Here is a 15273-nt window from a genome sequence, read left to right on the forward strand (position 1 = left end):
ATGTGCTCAATGGAATTCAAGATCCTAATTTTTTTTTAAAGAGTTTTAAGCTTTATGGTAACTCGTTGTCTATGTTTTTTCACACATTGGACTTTTCACATGTAAGCAATGAAATGATGTGATTTTAGGGATCATAGAGATACTCCTCTCTGACTCACGGTCCCCACCAGCAACACAGGCTGAGGTTGGACTCAGCCTCCTAAGTCTCTCTCTTCCCCTGGTAACAAAGTTGTTTCTTTATCCCTTTTTTTCTTACCTTACACCTGGTGACACAGCACTTTTGACTCATTCTCCCTCTTTGATACAGCCTCCCTTCATTCCCCTTAGGAAAGAATACATGTTCCCTGGGGACATGATCATAGGACAGTTTAGGTGATACCATCTGGTATTAAACTTGAAATCCTTCCTACTATAAAATCCCTAGTCGTGTCAGTGACCTATGAAGACAATTTCATAGAAAACAAGAGTTAGAAGTAATCTTCGTGGTTCTAGTTTGTATCTCTAATATTTCTCCTGTTAAGGTGGATGCTTTTCTTCCCTGAAAAGTATGAAACAACTCTGACCGCCCCCATCTTTGGGAGTTTCAACTCTGGAAGCCTGACGTCAGCTCCAATTTATTCAGGCTTTGTTTCTTCCACAGGGATCCTTGTGAGAATAGAATCTTGGGAGTCTGCTTAGATGGACTTCAGTTTCCATGGAGGGCCCACGAAATAGTATCCATCAGGACCCCTTTTATACCAATATCTTTCCCATTTATAGTGATAATATCTAACTCATGCAGCATTTTATCCATACTAAGGGCCCTGTGAGATTAATACTACTGTTAACTCCACGTTATAGGTGTGGAGATTGAGGTGCAGAGATGTTAACTAACTTACCAAGGTAACACAGCTAGTTAGTGATGGAAGCCAAGATTCTCAACTCAAGCAGTCTGGTTCCAGAATCTACATTCTTAACCACTATCATCAAGTACCATTTTACTTTAAAAAACTAATCACCCAATAAGAAACTCTAAACAACAAAAAGGGACAATGGATATGCTCGCAGCAAGCTTCTAGAAAAGTCCAACTTGAGTTCCCTTCCACTTTTCTTTGGGTGTTAATGTCATTTGCTGACCTTCAGTGAGAGTTTTCCTTAGATTTCTGAAAAAATGCTCACTTTTCAACTTAGCATGAAGCCAAAAAGCTGGTGTGCCAAAGTGCTGGCCATCTTTGGATGATGGAAATCTCTTGCTTATGGATTCTGCGTTTGGATGGGGTTTCTTTCATTTGCCACCCAGAGCACTGCTTCTGAATCACATTACAGAGGGCTCTTGTGTTTCTAGGGCTGCAATAGCCAACACAGCTACAGGAGGTGAAATACATCTACAAAGAGAGGTTTCCCACTACAGCTAGACTCCGTTGCTCCAGTGGGACTGTCACCTCCCTGACCTCCCGTTGGAGGAGACTCACCAGATGCATTTCTACTTATTTTGTAGGGGTGCTGGGTGTTCTTTGCTGTTGCCATTCAGCATCCACATGCTGATGATACTCATTTTGGCAGAGAACCTGGTTTTGAGATCAGGTCTGAAATGTTTGCCTCCAGCCCTGTTGCTCATGCCTGGGAAATATTTGCACTGATAACTGGGGCAGTTGTGTGTCTACAGAGATCAGTCAGCTTGGTGGGGACTTGGGGACACGGGGGAGAGGAGGGGAGGGAGGAGAGAAGAGTGATTTTATTGAAAACACTCAATTCTCCTCTGGCAAACCCAGGAATCCAAAGACATACTTTCTTGGGAAAGCTAGGAGAAAGAAAAACTGAAATCAGATGTATTTGTTTAAGAAGGATAGGGAGCTGTTGCTTTCTTTATGATAAAAGTGTATTATTTAAACTTTAAAACTGCTTCAGATACCTTGGTTCCTAGTTCTTTTTCAATAAGCTTTTACAAATAAAAACTCTGGAAACGTTAGCCTATTATCATTGAGAGTCTTTATATTATTAAGCAGAATTTATTTTTTCTGGATGATAACCTCATATCTCGAAGCTCTTTTATTCCTTCAATTTGTACCTTATTTTTCCCCCCTTTTCTGCCTTCTTTTGAATTGTTTTTTTTTTTTTGAGATATGTTGTGTTAATTACTGATGTACAGCAAAGTGATTCAGTTATACATATATATACATACATTCTTTTTTATATTCTTTTCCATTATGGTTTATCACAGGATACTGAATATAGTTCCCAGTGTGATACAGTAGGACCTTGTTGTTTATCCATTCTGTATATAATCGCTTACATCTGCTAATGCCAACCTCCCACTCCATCCCTCCCCCAACCCCCTCCCCCTTGGCAACCACAAGTCTGTTCTCTATGTCCATTTCTGTTTTCTAGATAGGTTCATTTGTGTCATAGTTTAGATTCCACATATAGGTGATATCATATGGTATTTGTCTTAGAATTCTTTTTAGATCTTTAAAATGGTAGTTTTCCACAATAATGAAAAAAAGTGCTTAATATGTGCTAGATATCATTTCAAAGTACTTTATTTTTATAAATCAGTTTAATCCTCAAGACTGTAGTGTGAGGTAGGTGTTCCTGTTTTATATGTGGGGAAACGGAGAAGCCAAGAGGTAAGGACCTTGTGCAGGGTCTCAGAGCCAGTATTTGGCAGTGTTGGGATTCAGGCCTGAGCAGCCTGGCCTCAGAATCACTTGCACTGCCTTCAGGGTTCTCACGAACTTCAGAGTCAGCAGATCAGCTGGAGGTGAGGGCAATAACAGTGATGACATTGGGGTAATAAGATGTTATTTATCAAATACCTGATTATATGTTTACATAGGCTTCCTGTACCCCAACTCTGTGGGTAGGTGATAGTAAGTCCACTTTACAGATCAGTAAACTGAGGCTTAATGAGGAAAAGGGATTTATACCAGGTCTTACAAACTCTCATGAGACAGAATCACAGTTGCAACCTGGGTCTGCCTGCCTCTAACCCCTCTCTTAACCACCATGCTACACTGCTTCGACTTCAATTGTTAGTTATTAGCTTGTAATGTTCCTACGTAGTAATAACAAATATGAAATAATCAAAACTCCTCACTAAGTGATCAGTCCGTTCTGCTTCTATGATACGTGATGGGGTAGGGTGGAGGGAAAGTAGTTGGAAGGGAGAACCGTATTAGCCCTCATCTTCCCTTCACCCCTCCCTGGCTACCAATTCCAAACCTCTAAGGGAAGAAAACAATCCTCCCTACAGACATCTCTCTCAAAACCACCGCTGTGAGAGTCTACCGGTTCATTTTGCTGTAAGCGCCATCCCCAGAGAGAGTTCTTTAACTGCAGTATCTAGCTGTGCACAACCCTTAATGAGAACAGCGCCATCCCCAGAGAGAGTTCTTTAACTGCAGTATCTAGCTGTGCACAACCCTTAATGAGAACTGATGCCGACACTGGCATCAGCAGACTGGCAACTGAACAGACTGTTTGTTCATATCGCTCAATGAGGGTTTCCTCGTCTAGTTAATACGTGTGAATTAGAATATTTCCTTTTCTATCCACTCCGCCTCCAAAGATTCGATGAACAAGAGTTCCCACATGGCTTAAACATACAATAGACACATAATTTTGCACGTGGGCACCCCCTGGGATTCTCGGAGTATTTTGTGTCTGTCTGTCTCCAGTTCCTTCCCCTCCCCTCCCCTCCCCCATGGGTTTTTTTCCCCCCATTAGGCAAATGGAAGGCCCATGCCACCTGTTAGCATTACATCATTGGCTCCCCAGAACACAGTTGCACCAAAGGCCTTAAACAAAGTAGTTCTTCTTGTATTGTTTGCACTCAAAGAGCTGATATCATGCCAACTGATGTCATTGTATGTCTTTGTGTAACTGCTATGGCAACTGGGCAGGTGCTTAGCCTCCAGCTGATGTCATTGGGAAAGGAGGTGTAGAGACAGAATTTTAAAAAGCTGTATGCTGCTTTTTTCTGTGTGTGTGGTTTTCTGGCATGCATTTTTTTTTTTTAACTAGCTGCTTTTAAGACAAATTACAGCTTGAGTACACTAAATAAGAACAGAGAGAAGTTCCCCCCGCCTCCAATCCACCCTGTTAAAGACTTCTTTTGAGTCTGTTTTGTTGTTCTGTCCTCTCATCTTATACGGAAAAGTGTAACAACTGTCTTTTTCTTAAAAAAACAAAAAGTGAATTAGGTTCCCATTACAGAACCAGTGTGGAACTGTTTACTTGGACTTTATGGAGCCAAAGCTGAGCAGATTTTAAAATAACTCTTTAGTCTCTTTCGTGGTGCTTGTGATGGTGACAGCGGGCGATTTCAAATTTTTGTTTAGGTATTCATTCACTAATGAAGTTTTTTCTGGTGGTTTCCATTTCTTCTATCTACTTGAAAAATGATCTCTTTGAGTCCAGACAAACTTTTTATTTTAATCATTGTTTCATAGCAGAGTAATAAGATGTAAGGGCAGACGTTAATTCTAGAAATCAATTAAAATGAATTTATAGCTGTTGTTTTTCTTTTCCAAAAGCGAAGATAGGTTTTGATACTCACAGGTGGTCGTAATATTACCCCCTTCGAATGATCTTTGAGTCATGACGGATCCTAATGAAAATATGACTTCCCCAGTTTATACGACTAGTGTGCATTGGCTGTGAACAGCCCTGAGACTTGGTGTGGGTTACAGCCTGGAGCTTCCTGCTGTGGTTGCCAAAGATGAAAGCTGAAACGGAGAAGGACATAGGTTCAGAAACTGGTAGACAGATAGACTTCCTGTATTTATTTCAACACGACCATATCCTGTTCACCCCTTATGTTTCCTCCCTTATCTCTTGAAACTATCAAGACAGAAGTAAGGCATCTATCTGGGGGAGGGTGCGGTGGGTAAATGTTGGGTTCTGGTGGCTTTCAGCTTCTAGGAGATCTCTAACTTCCCCCTCTGTTCAAAGGGAAGGCCACAGTGTATCTAGTTGGTAAGAATTAGAGCTCATTTGGTAGTTAATAATGTCAACTCTGATTTCATAGCCCTTACATGTATATTGTAGAATTTGACCTCTGTGATAATCCTTTGGGCTTATCCACAAACGTATCTGACAAATATTAAAGGAAAAGTTTAAACAATAAACTATGATCTATAAATTTCCTGACCTAAGTGTTCTTTTTTGCATGGTTTTTCAACTTTTGATCACATGTAAGGTGAATGTTTTTAAACTGGCTTTTTTCATTTAATATTAAACAGAAACACTGTTTTCATATCCCTTTCATGACTTTTAATGGCTACGTAATATTCCATTGGGTGCACATGTCAACTTTTCCCTTTTAAAAAAATGTTTTTGACCTTTCTAGAAAACTGCTGTAGTGAACATCTTTATGCATATAGCTGGCTATCTTTGGTCCGATGATTTCCTTAAGATACATTCTCATAAGTGACACTGCATTTGATGAGGGGGAGGTTTGCATACTTTATATATGTATCCATTCATTCCAGACTCCCAATCACACTAAGAGGTATATGCCATTACCCTCATTTTACAGACGGGGAAATTGAGGCCCAGAGAGAGAAATTAATTTATCCAGGTCACAGATGCAGCAAGTGGTGGAACTGGGATTATAGCCAAGATAACCCAGTTCTTCCAGTGTCCCTGCTTGTAACTGCTCTGCTGTATTGGGAGCAAACTTGGCCTTCTGCGTAAGGTGAGCTTACAAAGAGTGCAAGACACACACCTACACTGCCCAGGTACAGGCAGAAATTCTACACCCAAGGAAGTCATCTGTGCCTTCCTGGGCTCCCAAAGTGCAAGGTTCTATATAGGCCACTGAGCGTATGGCTCTTTGGGGCAGAACAAATTTGCTGCTAATGAAATTGCCTGATGCTTCGTGGAACGCTTTCCAGGGGAACATGCCCCAGTTTGTATAAAAAGCACATTTCCAAAGTACTGCATGCAGTGATATCCTCCAAAGTGTGTCCTCCGTCTCCAAATGGACTTTCATTTGTATTTTGATTTTATTTTAAAAAATGTAATAAGCAACTAAACACACTCATTCCTAAGGGGAAAGTGATATCTTCCGCCAGCTCTAAAGTTCTAGGGGCAGTCATTCTCACTTTCTGTGTTTTTGTTCCAGGTGGACTTAGCAGTTTTAAGCAGAACCATGAAAACCTCTGTGACAACTCCCTCCAGCTCCAAGAGTGCCGGGAAGTGGGGGGCGGCGCGTCTGTGGCCTCGAGCATGCTACCTCAGTCCATCCCCAGCACCCCCGACATCGAGAATGCAGAGCTGACGCCCATCTTGCCCTTCCTGTTCCTCGGCAACGAGCAGGACGCTCAGGACCTGGATGCGATGCAGCGGCTGAACATCGGCTACGTCATCAACGTCACCACTCACCTGCCGCTCTACCACTACGAGAAAGGCCTGTTCAACTACAAGCGGCTGCCGGCGACCGACAGCAACAAGCAGAACCTGAGGCAGTACTTTGAAGAGGCTTTTGAGTTCATTGGTAACTATCTCCTACGGGGAAGTCTCATCTTCCGCCTTCCTTTCCTCTCTGGCTCGGGCTTTGATATCAAGTCCAAGATTTACGCCTGTGTGGCAAAAAAGCTCCACCGTGGTGTTTTCGGGCTCTGCCACCTGGTGCAGCCAAAGTATTCTCCTAAGTCATAACCCATCAAGTGTATTGGAACCATGGTTATAAAAGAACGGTAATTCAACTGGGTTGGGATCCGTTCAACTAGACCTCCACATCCCTCAAGTTCTCAATGAAAAAGTGGCAGGGGTTAGCACTGAGATGTTCTATAACACCATCTCAAAAGAACTGGTAGATAGTAAGAAATTGGCGGCCAGAGCAGGCACCGTGGGTATATATGTAGTCTACTGGCGTCCCTAGGCACTTTGCAGGGAGTAAAATATAGCCGGCCCTCCGTATCCGCGGGTTCCACATCTGCGGATTCAACCAACCGCGGATCGAACTCGCGGATACGGAGGGCTGACTGTCCTATGCCATTTTATATAAGGGACTTGAATATCTGTGCATTTTATCCAGGAACTAATCCCCTGCGGGTACCCGGGGCCAGCTGTATTGTTAATATGACACCACTCCAAACTCACCCATATCTCCCTTACCTTGAGTTAAATTAATTTGCCACTGCTTGAAGCAAAGGTGGTGTTTGCTGAAGGATTGTTTCTGAAGGATCTTTTTCAGAAACATAATGCTGTAGTGAACATCTTTACACATTACTCAGCACAGAGGAGAGAGAGCGTGGTGGAGGGGGAAGTAGTTTTTCCCTTCTGTTTGCTTTGTCTCCGTTTTTAAACATTGGGTAGCAAAGAGCCTTGAAGTTGAGTGCTCATGAGATGGTACTAGATTCCCTTAGTTTACCCCAGACTCATTGAAGTAGGAAAGATCAAATTGTATAGCCCATGTAGTTCCCAAGGAGAGAAAATTCTAGCAACAGCAGGCTTTAATATCTAGAAGGAAGCAACGGCCAGCCTAACCCTAATCCTAAACTTTAACTTTCGCTACTTCTAAGCCTCAAACTATTGCAAGGCTCAAAGTATCACTTGGGGAATACCTGGAACCCAGCAGGTACTCAACAATTTTTTTTTTTTCAAGCAATTCCAATCTTTCTTACCACAAAAGGGTAACCCAGTACTTTTCCTAAACATTGTAACAGATTGTTACTGGCCTCTGTCCCAGGAAGAATGCACTCATGTTCAGTGCTCCTTTGTCAGAAAAAAAAGAAAAAGAAAAAACAAACAAACAAAAACCCTTGGATTTAACAACCATTAGGGTGGGTGGATTTGCTCTAGAACTGGCAGCTCTGGTCACTTAGCCCAGGCATTTCCTTGCTAATCGTGTCTTTATTTATTGCAGGACCATAGCATGTTCAGTCTGGAAGGAAATTCTGAGTGGTCACTAAAGGGACCAGAGCCTAATGCTCTTGACTGTGAGGCCAGGAGCCCTTTGGGAACACACTGGGGCAGTGTTTACAAGGCTCTATTGGTTCTCAGTGGGCAATGCTTGTGGATGCAGAGATACCTTAAATTTTTTATTAGTGATATGTGAATCAAACCTTGAGCCCCAAGGAAGAAAAGTTTGTCACCAAGTAGATGAGGAACTTCCTGGTTGATATATGATGTTATGAGTGCAATTTTATCTGAGTTAATTCCAGTTGAGGGAAGTTAAGAAATTGTTTTCCATTTAATGGGTAGCATAAGATATGCTTAGGTTCTAAGAGGATTTTAGTCAAAGCACCCACATTCCTTGTAGATTATTCAGGCTCACCTGGTGTTTTAGAAAGAATACAAAACAAGTAATAAATAGCATTTAACCTCAAAAACAATTCCGCATCACACCCTGCACAGGCACAATATTTTATTCTCATTGTTATATATCATTGGATAAACTGAAATCTGATAGTCTAGCTTTAAGGAAAATACAGCTGGTTTTAGAAACATAATAGCATTCACAGAGAGTCTAATATAAACTAAGCAGAGTCTAGGTTTAGGGTTTAACTATGCCAGTTTAGTTATTCCTGAGTCGGGTGATATTATTCCCATATCTCCTGAGCCTGGTTAGTTACAGTTATTCCCATTATTCAGATAGGAGGATTGAGGCTCTGGGGAGTTACATGATTCACACAAGGTCCACCACAAGGTGGAACCATGGTCAGACCTAGCCCTTTGTGGCTCATCTTCTTACCCCCATGCTTCCCCGTCTTGGGGTGGAGGTCCTTAAATAGTGTGCGCTGAAGAGAAGAGATTGAAAACAGAAGATACTTTCCTAAAATACTGTTATCTATAAGAAGCAAGCTAAATTGCTGGGTTTTTAAGATGAAAATTTGCACAGTGTTTCTTTTCTTAATCTACTAGTGGGTAGCCAATAGAAGTAGTTTTTGTTAGAATGGGACTCTCCTTACGCTCTCCTTTCCTACCCTTCATCTAACTGATATATTTTCCAGGGATGCTTTCTTTGGGATGTCTTTTAGTTTAGAAGTGTCATTAAGAATCCATTCAGGCAGTGCCCGAGAGCTATTCTCCTGGGCTTTTAATATACCTGAAAACCTTTAAAGTATTGCCTTTTTCAATTGCTCTGCATTCTGAGCCATTGCTGTTAATTCCTTCATCTTCTGCATCATTGCCATGTTGGAAAGGCATGTGTAGATGCAGAGGGGGTTGGACAGTTCAGATGTAGGTGACACCCTATGCCTGAGAACTGCAGGTCTTTAACTTTGCAACAATAGGGTTTGCTAGTGAGAAGCTGAACATAGTAACTTTCTAGTTGAGTTTTGTTCCTTTAACCCCCTTCAGAGTTTCCTAAGACTGAAACTCTTATCCATTTAGTACCAGTTTCTGCACACAGCAGTTCTATAGTATAAAAAAAAAGAAATGCTTTTTCTCTATCACAGGTGGGAGAGACACTGTTAAGAACACTAGTTTTGACAAGTGACACAACATGGCGATGGAAATTAACATCCTGAATCAGAGAGGTCTACTTAACCAGTAGCTTGTTTAACATTTAGGCTAATTGTGTTGTAGCTCCATCCTCGGGTGGCCACCGTCACCTGTGAAGTCAACTATTACTGTGAATGACTCCTTTACCTAGTCTCCTCTTTAAACGTAGAAATGTAGCTTCTTATTCATACTAATATTGCTTTTAGCCAGTTCTGGAGGTTGTGACACAAACATACACGATTAACTAGTAAACTATACTTAGTTTCAAAGCCATTTTAATGTCTTCTCTCTCTACAGAATATGGCATTGTCAAGTCTAGACAAACGTTAACCTCTCTCCCTCCATCTCTCTTTCTCCTTCCCTGCACCTCTTGCCTTTCTCCCTTGTTCCAGAGGAAGCTCACCAGTGCGGGAAGGGGCTGCTCATCCACTGCCAGGCTGGGGTGTCCCGCTCTGCCACCATCGTCATCGCTTACCTGATGAAGCACACGCGGATGACCATGACTGATGCTTATAAATTTGTCAAAGGCAAACGACCAATTATTTCCCCAAACCTTAACTTCATGGGGCAGTTGCTGGAGTTTGAGGAAGACCTAAACAACGGTGTGACACCACGAATCCTTACACCAAAGCTGATGGGTGTGGAGACGGTTGTGTGACAATAGTCTGGCTGGAAAGGATGACTGTTCTCCATTAGGAGATGAAGAGGAAGGAGGATGGATTCTTTCTTTTCTTTTTTTCTTTCTTTTTTTTTTTTTTTAGATGGGGTAAAGTTTGTGAATGGAAACAAACTTGTTTAAAACTTTTTATTTTTAACAAGTGTGAGAAGAATTTAACTTTTGATGCCGTTGAGATTTACTTCCCGCCAACTGACAAAGCAGGGAGGCTAAAGACATAATTTTTTTAAAAGTCAACAATAAAAATATAACAAACTTTGTTTCTTCCCCTTTTCCTTTTAAGCTATTTGTAGAGTTTACGATTAACTAGTCTGTGCAGGTTCATAGACCGAAGATACTACACTTTAAACCAATTAAAAAGAACCCAAAGTACGTAGAAAAGACATTGAATCATGAAGACCTAGGATCTGCCTGGGCTGTCCTTAGGAAAACAAAAAACCCAACCAAACCAAGCCCTGCTGTGCTCACTGGTGCAAAGAGAAGATCAGGGCAGCTTAAGTGGTCTAAGAACCCTTCCCATTCTTTAAAGAGACAAAGGATACTGTTGATTTTGTGTGTTTCGTACTCTGGATTACTTTTTTCCCCCTCTCTGGGTTTAAGAGATTTTTTGAAATAGCAAGGAACTGACCATTATACCATATGCCTTCACTGGCTTCTTGTGCAATAATATGGTGTTTTGAGTGTGCAAGTGAGTTAGAGCTGGCAGCTGAATGATAGACAAATAGTGCAAAGTTGCCAGCTTGGAGCTAGAAAGGAATTCAACAAAACCAATTACTTTCTTTCCCACCTTTTTCCTTTGTGTAACTTTTTTTTTTTGATTTGATTCTGGTTACAGTGTCATAAACCTTGTTACATATGTATATCAGAATGTAAAAAAAAAAAAAAGACAAAAATTTATTTAAAAATATTTTTCTCAAAAAAAACTTGGTGTGTTTCTGTTGATTGTGTAAAAATTTATTTTCATTATATAAATGAAACTCATTTGGAGATGTGTCTTTTTTCCTCCCCTTTTCCTCAGTTCAGGTTCAAGCATCTCATAGCTCCAGTAACTTGTATGTGTAACATAATTGGAAATAAACACACATTTTTATAAAGGGAAAGAGAGATGAGGGAGAGAAAATAGTCTCTTAGTGCGAAGCAGAGAGAATTAACAAGGGAGTAAAAAAAGCTCCAGTCTGCCTAGTCATGATGTCCTCTATTGCCACAGCCCTGCCATCCACTTCTGCCAATGTAATTCCTCTTACAAAGCGGAAGCCTCAGGTAACCTCCTTCAAGGCGTGAGAAGGTTCTATATCAGCCTTTGAGCCTTGGTGATCAGGTCACTGCCAGATAGATTGGTTAGGATTCTGTGATCTCCCCAGTGGCTCTCTGATAAATATGTATGGCAATCTGACAGGTAGGGGTCTTGACGCCTCCCTCCCCCACTGTCATTTGCTCACTCGACATCTTTGGTAACATTAACCACATAGTGTACACTGCAACACGTTGCTACTTCCTACTTTTTTGCTAGCAAACTGAACTCAGATTCCTAAGTTCAGCTTCCCCATCACACTTGGCTAATACACAGCTAGCGTTCCATGGGTTCCCAGTCCACAGCAGAGTAAGAGTGGGGTAGGGGAAGAACATGATTCAAATGTTTTCTATGCTTTATTAAAATAGACTCCTCCAGGGATTTGGCCATAGGGAAGATTCACAGCAAATTAAGATTTGCCTGGGGTGAGAAAGTAGGAGAATTCTGGCATTTTCAATTCTATATGACTACATTTGGACATACTATTCTTGTGAATATTTGCTGACAAGTGTTATAATGAAATATTTTTGACATTTTAAAAATAGCTTTTCTATTAGAAGGGATTTAACTTTTTCTTTTATTAGAAAAGTAGAGACTGACGTTAACAGGAATTAACTGAGAGCTGTCTTGAATGATTTTGGTTTACTACAAAGTGTTAGGATGAAAAGTAAATTTCTCTTATGGTGCTTTCTACTCTGCAAACTAACAATTTTCTTGGTGCTAGAACATATTTAAGGAGAGGGGTTGATATATAATTAGTGATTTAAAATACATAATGATTTACTAGATATTTCTTTTTCTTTATTCTAAATCCAAATGTTAAAGTTCTAATAGTGTAAGTTGTATTCCCTTTCTTTTCTTTCTTTTTTATCATTTTTTTTTAACAAACAAACAAGATGAACAGTGAACATAGTTTCCCTTCTTTAGCTACATGGAAATCATTTATGTTTTTTGAACTTTATGATTTTGAGAACAAGACTGTCCTGGGGCAGATAGAAACCCTGCCAACCAGCATACCAAGAATTCTGAGAGAGACTCAGGTCTTTTTTGCTAATCTGTTTTGAGTCATTTAGCCTCTATTTCTTCATGAGGAATGTTAACCACTTCATGAAAACTACATGGATTAACCAAGCCATTGCTCTAGAAACCAGACTCCCCAGGTTTTGTTACTGAACCAAACTTGCGCTGCTCACCCTCAAGCAGTAAAGTCAATCTATTGACACCGGGTTGCGGTGAAGGAAAGTGCAGCATTTATTGCAGGGTGCCAAGCAAGGAGTCCAGGGCAGCTGTTGCTCAAAACACCCCAACTCCCTGATGGGTTTCAGCAAAGCATTTTTAAAGGTAAGGTGAGGGAGGTTTGTTCCAGGGTATGTGATCAGCTTGTGCACGATTCTCTGATTGGTTGATGGTGAGGTAACAGGGCAGTGTCACAGGGCTTAACATTATCAGTGCTTAGGTGCCAGTAGGTCTGGGAGCTATGTGCTCATGATCATCAAGTAGTTAATTTCTTCCACTTGATGGGGTTTTATTTTATTTTATTTTATTTATTTATTTTTTTATAAATTTATTTATTTTATTTATTTATTTTTGGCTGTGTTGGGTCTTCATTGCTGTGCGCAAGCTTTCTCTAGTTTTGGAGAGTGGGGGCTACACTTTGTCGCAGTGTGCGGGCTTCTCATTGCGGTGGCTTCTCTTGCTGCGGAGCATAGGCTCTAGGCGCGAGGGCTTCAGTAGTTGCAGCACGCGGGCTCAGTAATTGTGGCTCACGGGCTCTAGAGCGCAGGCTCAGTAGTTGTGGCACACTGGCTTAGTTGCTCTGCGGCATGTGGGATCTTCTCGGACGAGGGCTAGAACCCATGTCCCCTGCATTGACACGTGGATTCTCGACCACTGCACCACCAGGGAAGCCCTGGGTGTTTTAGCATCTGTAAAACAACTCAGGAAATGTGCTTTAGATACTATTATCTAGGTACTTCAAAGAAGGGTTAGAGCTGAGGACATGAGGGAGTGGTCTGCCCTGGGAAGGCCCCACAGGGTCCTGCTCCTGCTCCATTACAGCATCTGGGCCTCACTTGGTACCTGGGAGCCTTGGGGCTGAGCTGGGAAATCCGTTGTTATTTTCTTGAGAAGCAGTCTCTGACTGACTGATGCGTGTATCATTCTCAGAGTCCAACAAGTGTTGTTGCATGCTGGATGAACTTAACAATTTAATAGAATGAATCTATAACACATCTAATAAAAAAAAAAAAGATACAACAGGCATTGTTACTTCACATTAAACAGAATAGCAGCTTTAGCTCCTCTATAAACATGTTTTTCCACAGTTAATACATTTCCGATCAATGGATATTAACCAAGGTGTAGAGTCCACATTTCATGGAAGAGCTTGTGTCCGCAACTTTTGGAAAAGGACAGGTAAGGCAGGATGTGAGGCAGGGACGCTAACAAATGGAGGACATGTACAAGGGGAGATATGAAAGAAGTGTACATAACCCCAAAATCACCTGTTGATAGTAAATGAGGAAAGACGACTTTCCAAAAGGGTGATAAAATATGGCAAACAGGAGAAAATGGGAGTTTTTATAGTAAAACAAACAAACAAAAACTATATCAGAGTATAGAACTAAGAAAACTGAATCACACTTCAGAAGTTGATTAAGATAGAATGCTAGTAAATTGCTCTAACCAGTTCTTCTGGAAGATAAGAAGTCTGGCAAGCCAAACTGAATAGAGATGATGTGGTCATCGCCTTGTTTGTGAGTAGGCTCTTGTAAATAAGCTACAACACATATTTATGTTTTATTCCTCAAGCCTGTAACATCCAATCATCTCAGGAAATATGGGTTGATGTTTGGTTTTATGCTCTAATTGGAGAGAATCGTAATGTATGGATGTGGGTGGAAGAGAGGTCAAAAATGACTAGCAAGTTCTGGCCTCCAGAAGGATGGGCAACAAGAAGGTAGTTAGAAATAATTGTCCAAAATTAAACCTATCTGTAGAAGATTTTCTGACTTTATGAAGGCAGTAGACTATGAATGCCAGTACTTTCCATTATTCCTGATTTCCTCCTGTGTGACAACCTTTGCCAGTGTTTGGTGGCAGATACATGGGGTTAGACAACTGTGGGATCTAGTGAAGAAGTCAGTGGGAGTCTGTTGCCTCTGTGTCTGATGATGGGCTGAAGTCTCTGTGCGTCAGAAGAGCTACCAGCGAGAAACGGTAAGATTAAGTACAGGAGAACAAGGAAGAACTGGAATTAGGAGGAAAAACTAGAACGCACATTTGCCTTTTACCAACTTCCATGATGTAGGTGACTTTGGAGAAGGATCCAGTGCCCTTTCCCATGTTGCTGACCATGTACCTGGTGCAGGACTTGTGAAGCAAAGGAGGAGATCTGGAGAGAGCTTCAGGAGCTGCGATCACAGCTGTGGCCCTAAGTCAAGGTGAGATTCCAGGTCGGTGAAAATGTGCGCTGGTGGCAATAGTGCCTGTTGCCCTCTTCATAGTATAATGGCCACTGCTTCACTTCTGCCTTCCAAGTCTCATGTAGAGTTCTTTCAAGGCGAACCTTAACCCAGTATTAAATAGGAAAAGGAATTCTGGGAAATGCAGTTTCTGATTCAGCTAAGTTGATATTGTACAAAGCCACCCCAGTCTATCCCTTGCCAACTTGCCATCCATTTACACTTCTTTTAACTGTACATATAACTTCCAAACAAAGACTTTAGAAAACGATGTTTCTACCTAAGAAGACGCAACTATCTCTTCCACAGTTGAAAAGATACCAATCCTCTCTCAAAATGAAAATGCATAGTCTCATGTGTTACTTTATCCATTTTGGGGGTGATGTTCATTCCTCTTATACTTGAGGTCC

At 41.2% G+C, this 15273-nt stretch overlaps 1 protein-coding gene across 2 annotated transcripts in view; it reads left to right on the top strand.

Annotated features, from left to right (window-relative positions):
- Nucleotides 1–11095, top strand: part of DUSP10 (dual specificity phosphatase 10) — a 38747-nt gene extending 27652 nt beyond the window's left edge. For both annotated transcript variants that reach the window (XM_007172054.2, XM_007172053.3), the window contains exons 3-4: nt 6107–6478; nt 9825–11095. In XM_007172054.2, the coding sequence (XP_007172116.1) occupies nt 6107–6478; nt 9825–10090 (638 nt within the window). In that variant the 3' untranslated portion in view covers nt 10091–11095. The remainder of the gene's footprint in view (nt 1–6106; nt 6479–9824) is intronic.
- The last annotated feature ends 4178 nt before the right edge of the window (nt 11096–15273 follow it).

This window comes from Balaenoptera acutorostrata, chromosome 1, assembly GCF_949987535.1.
Source record: "Balaenoptera acutorostrata chromosome 1, mBalAcu1.1, whole genome shotgun sequence".
Classification (NCBI taxonomy): domain Eukaryota; kingdom Metazoa; phylum Chordata; class Mammalia; order Artiodactyla; family Balaenopteridae; genus Balaenoptera; species Balaenoptera acutorostrata.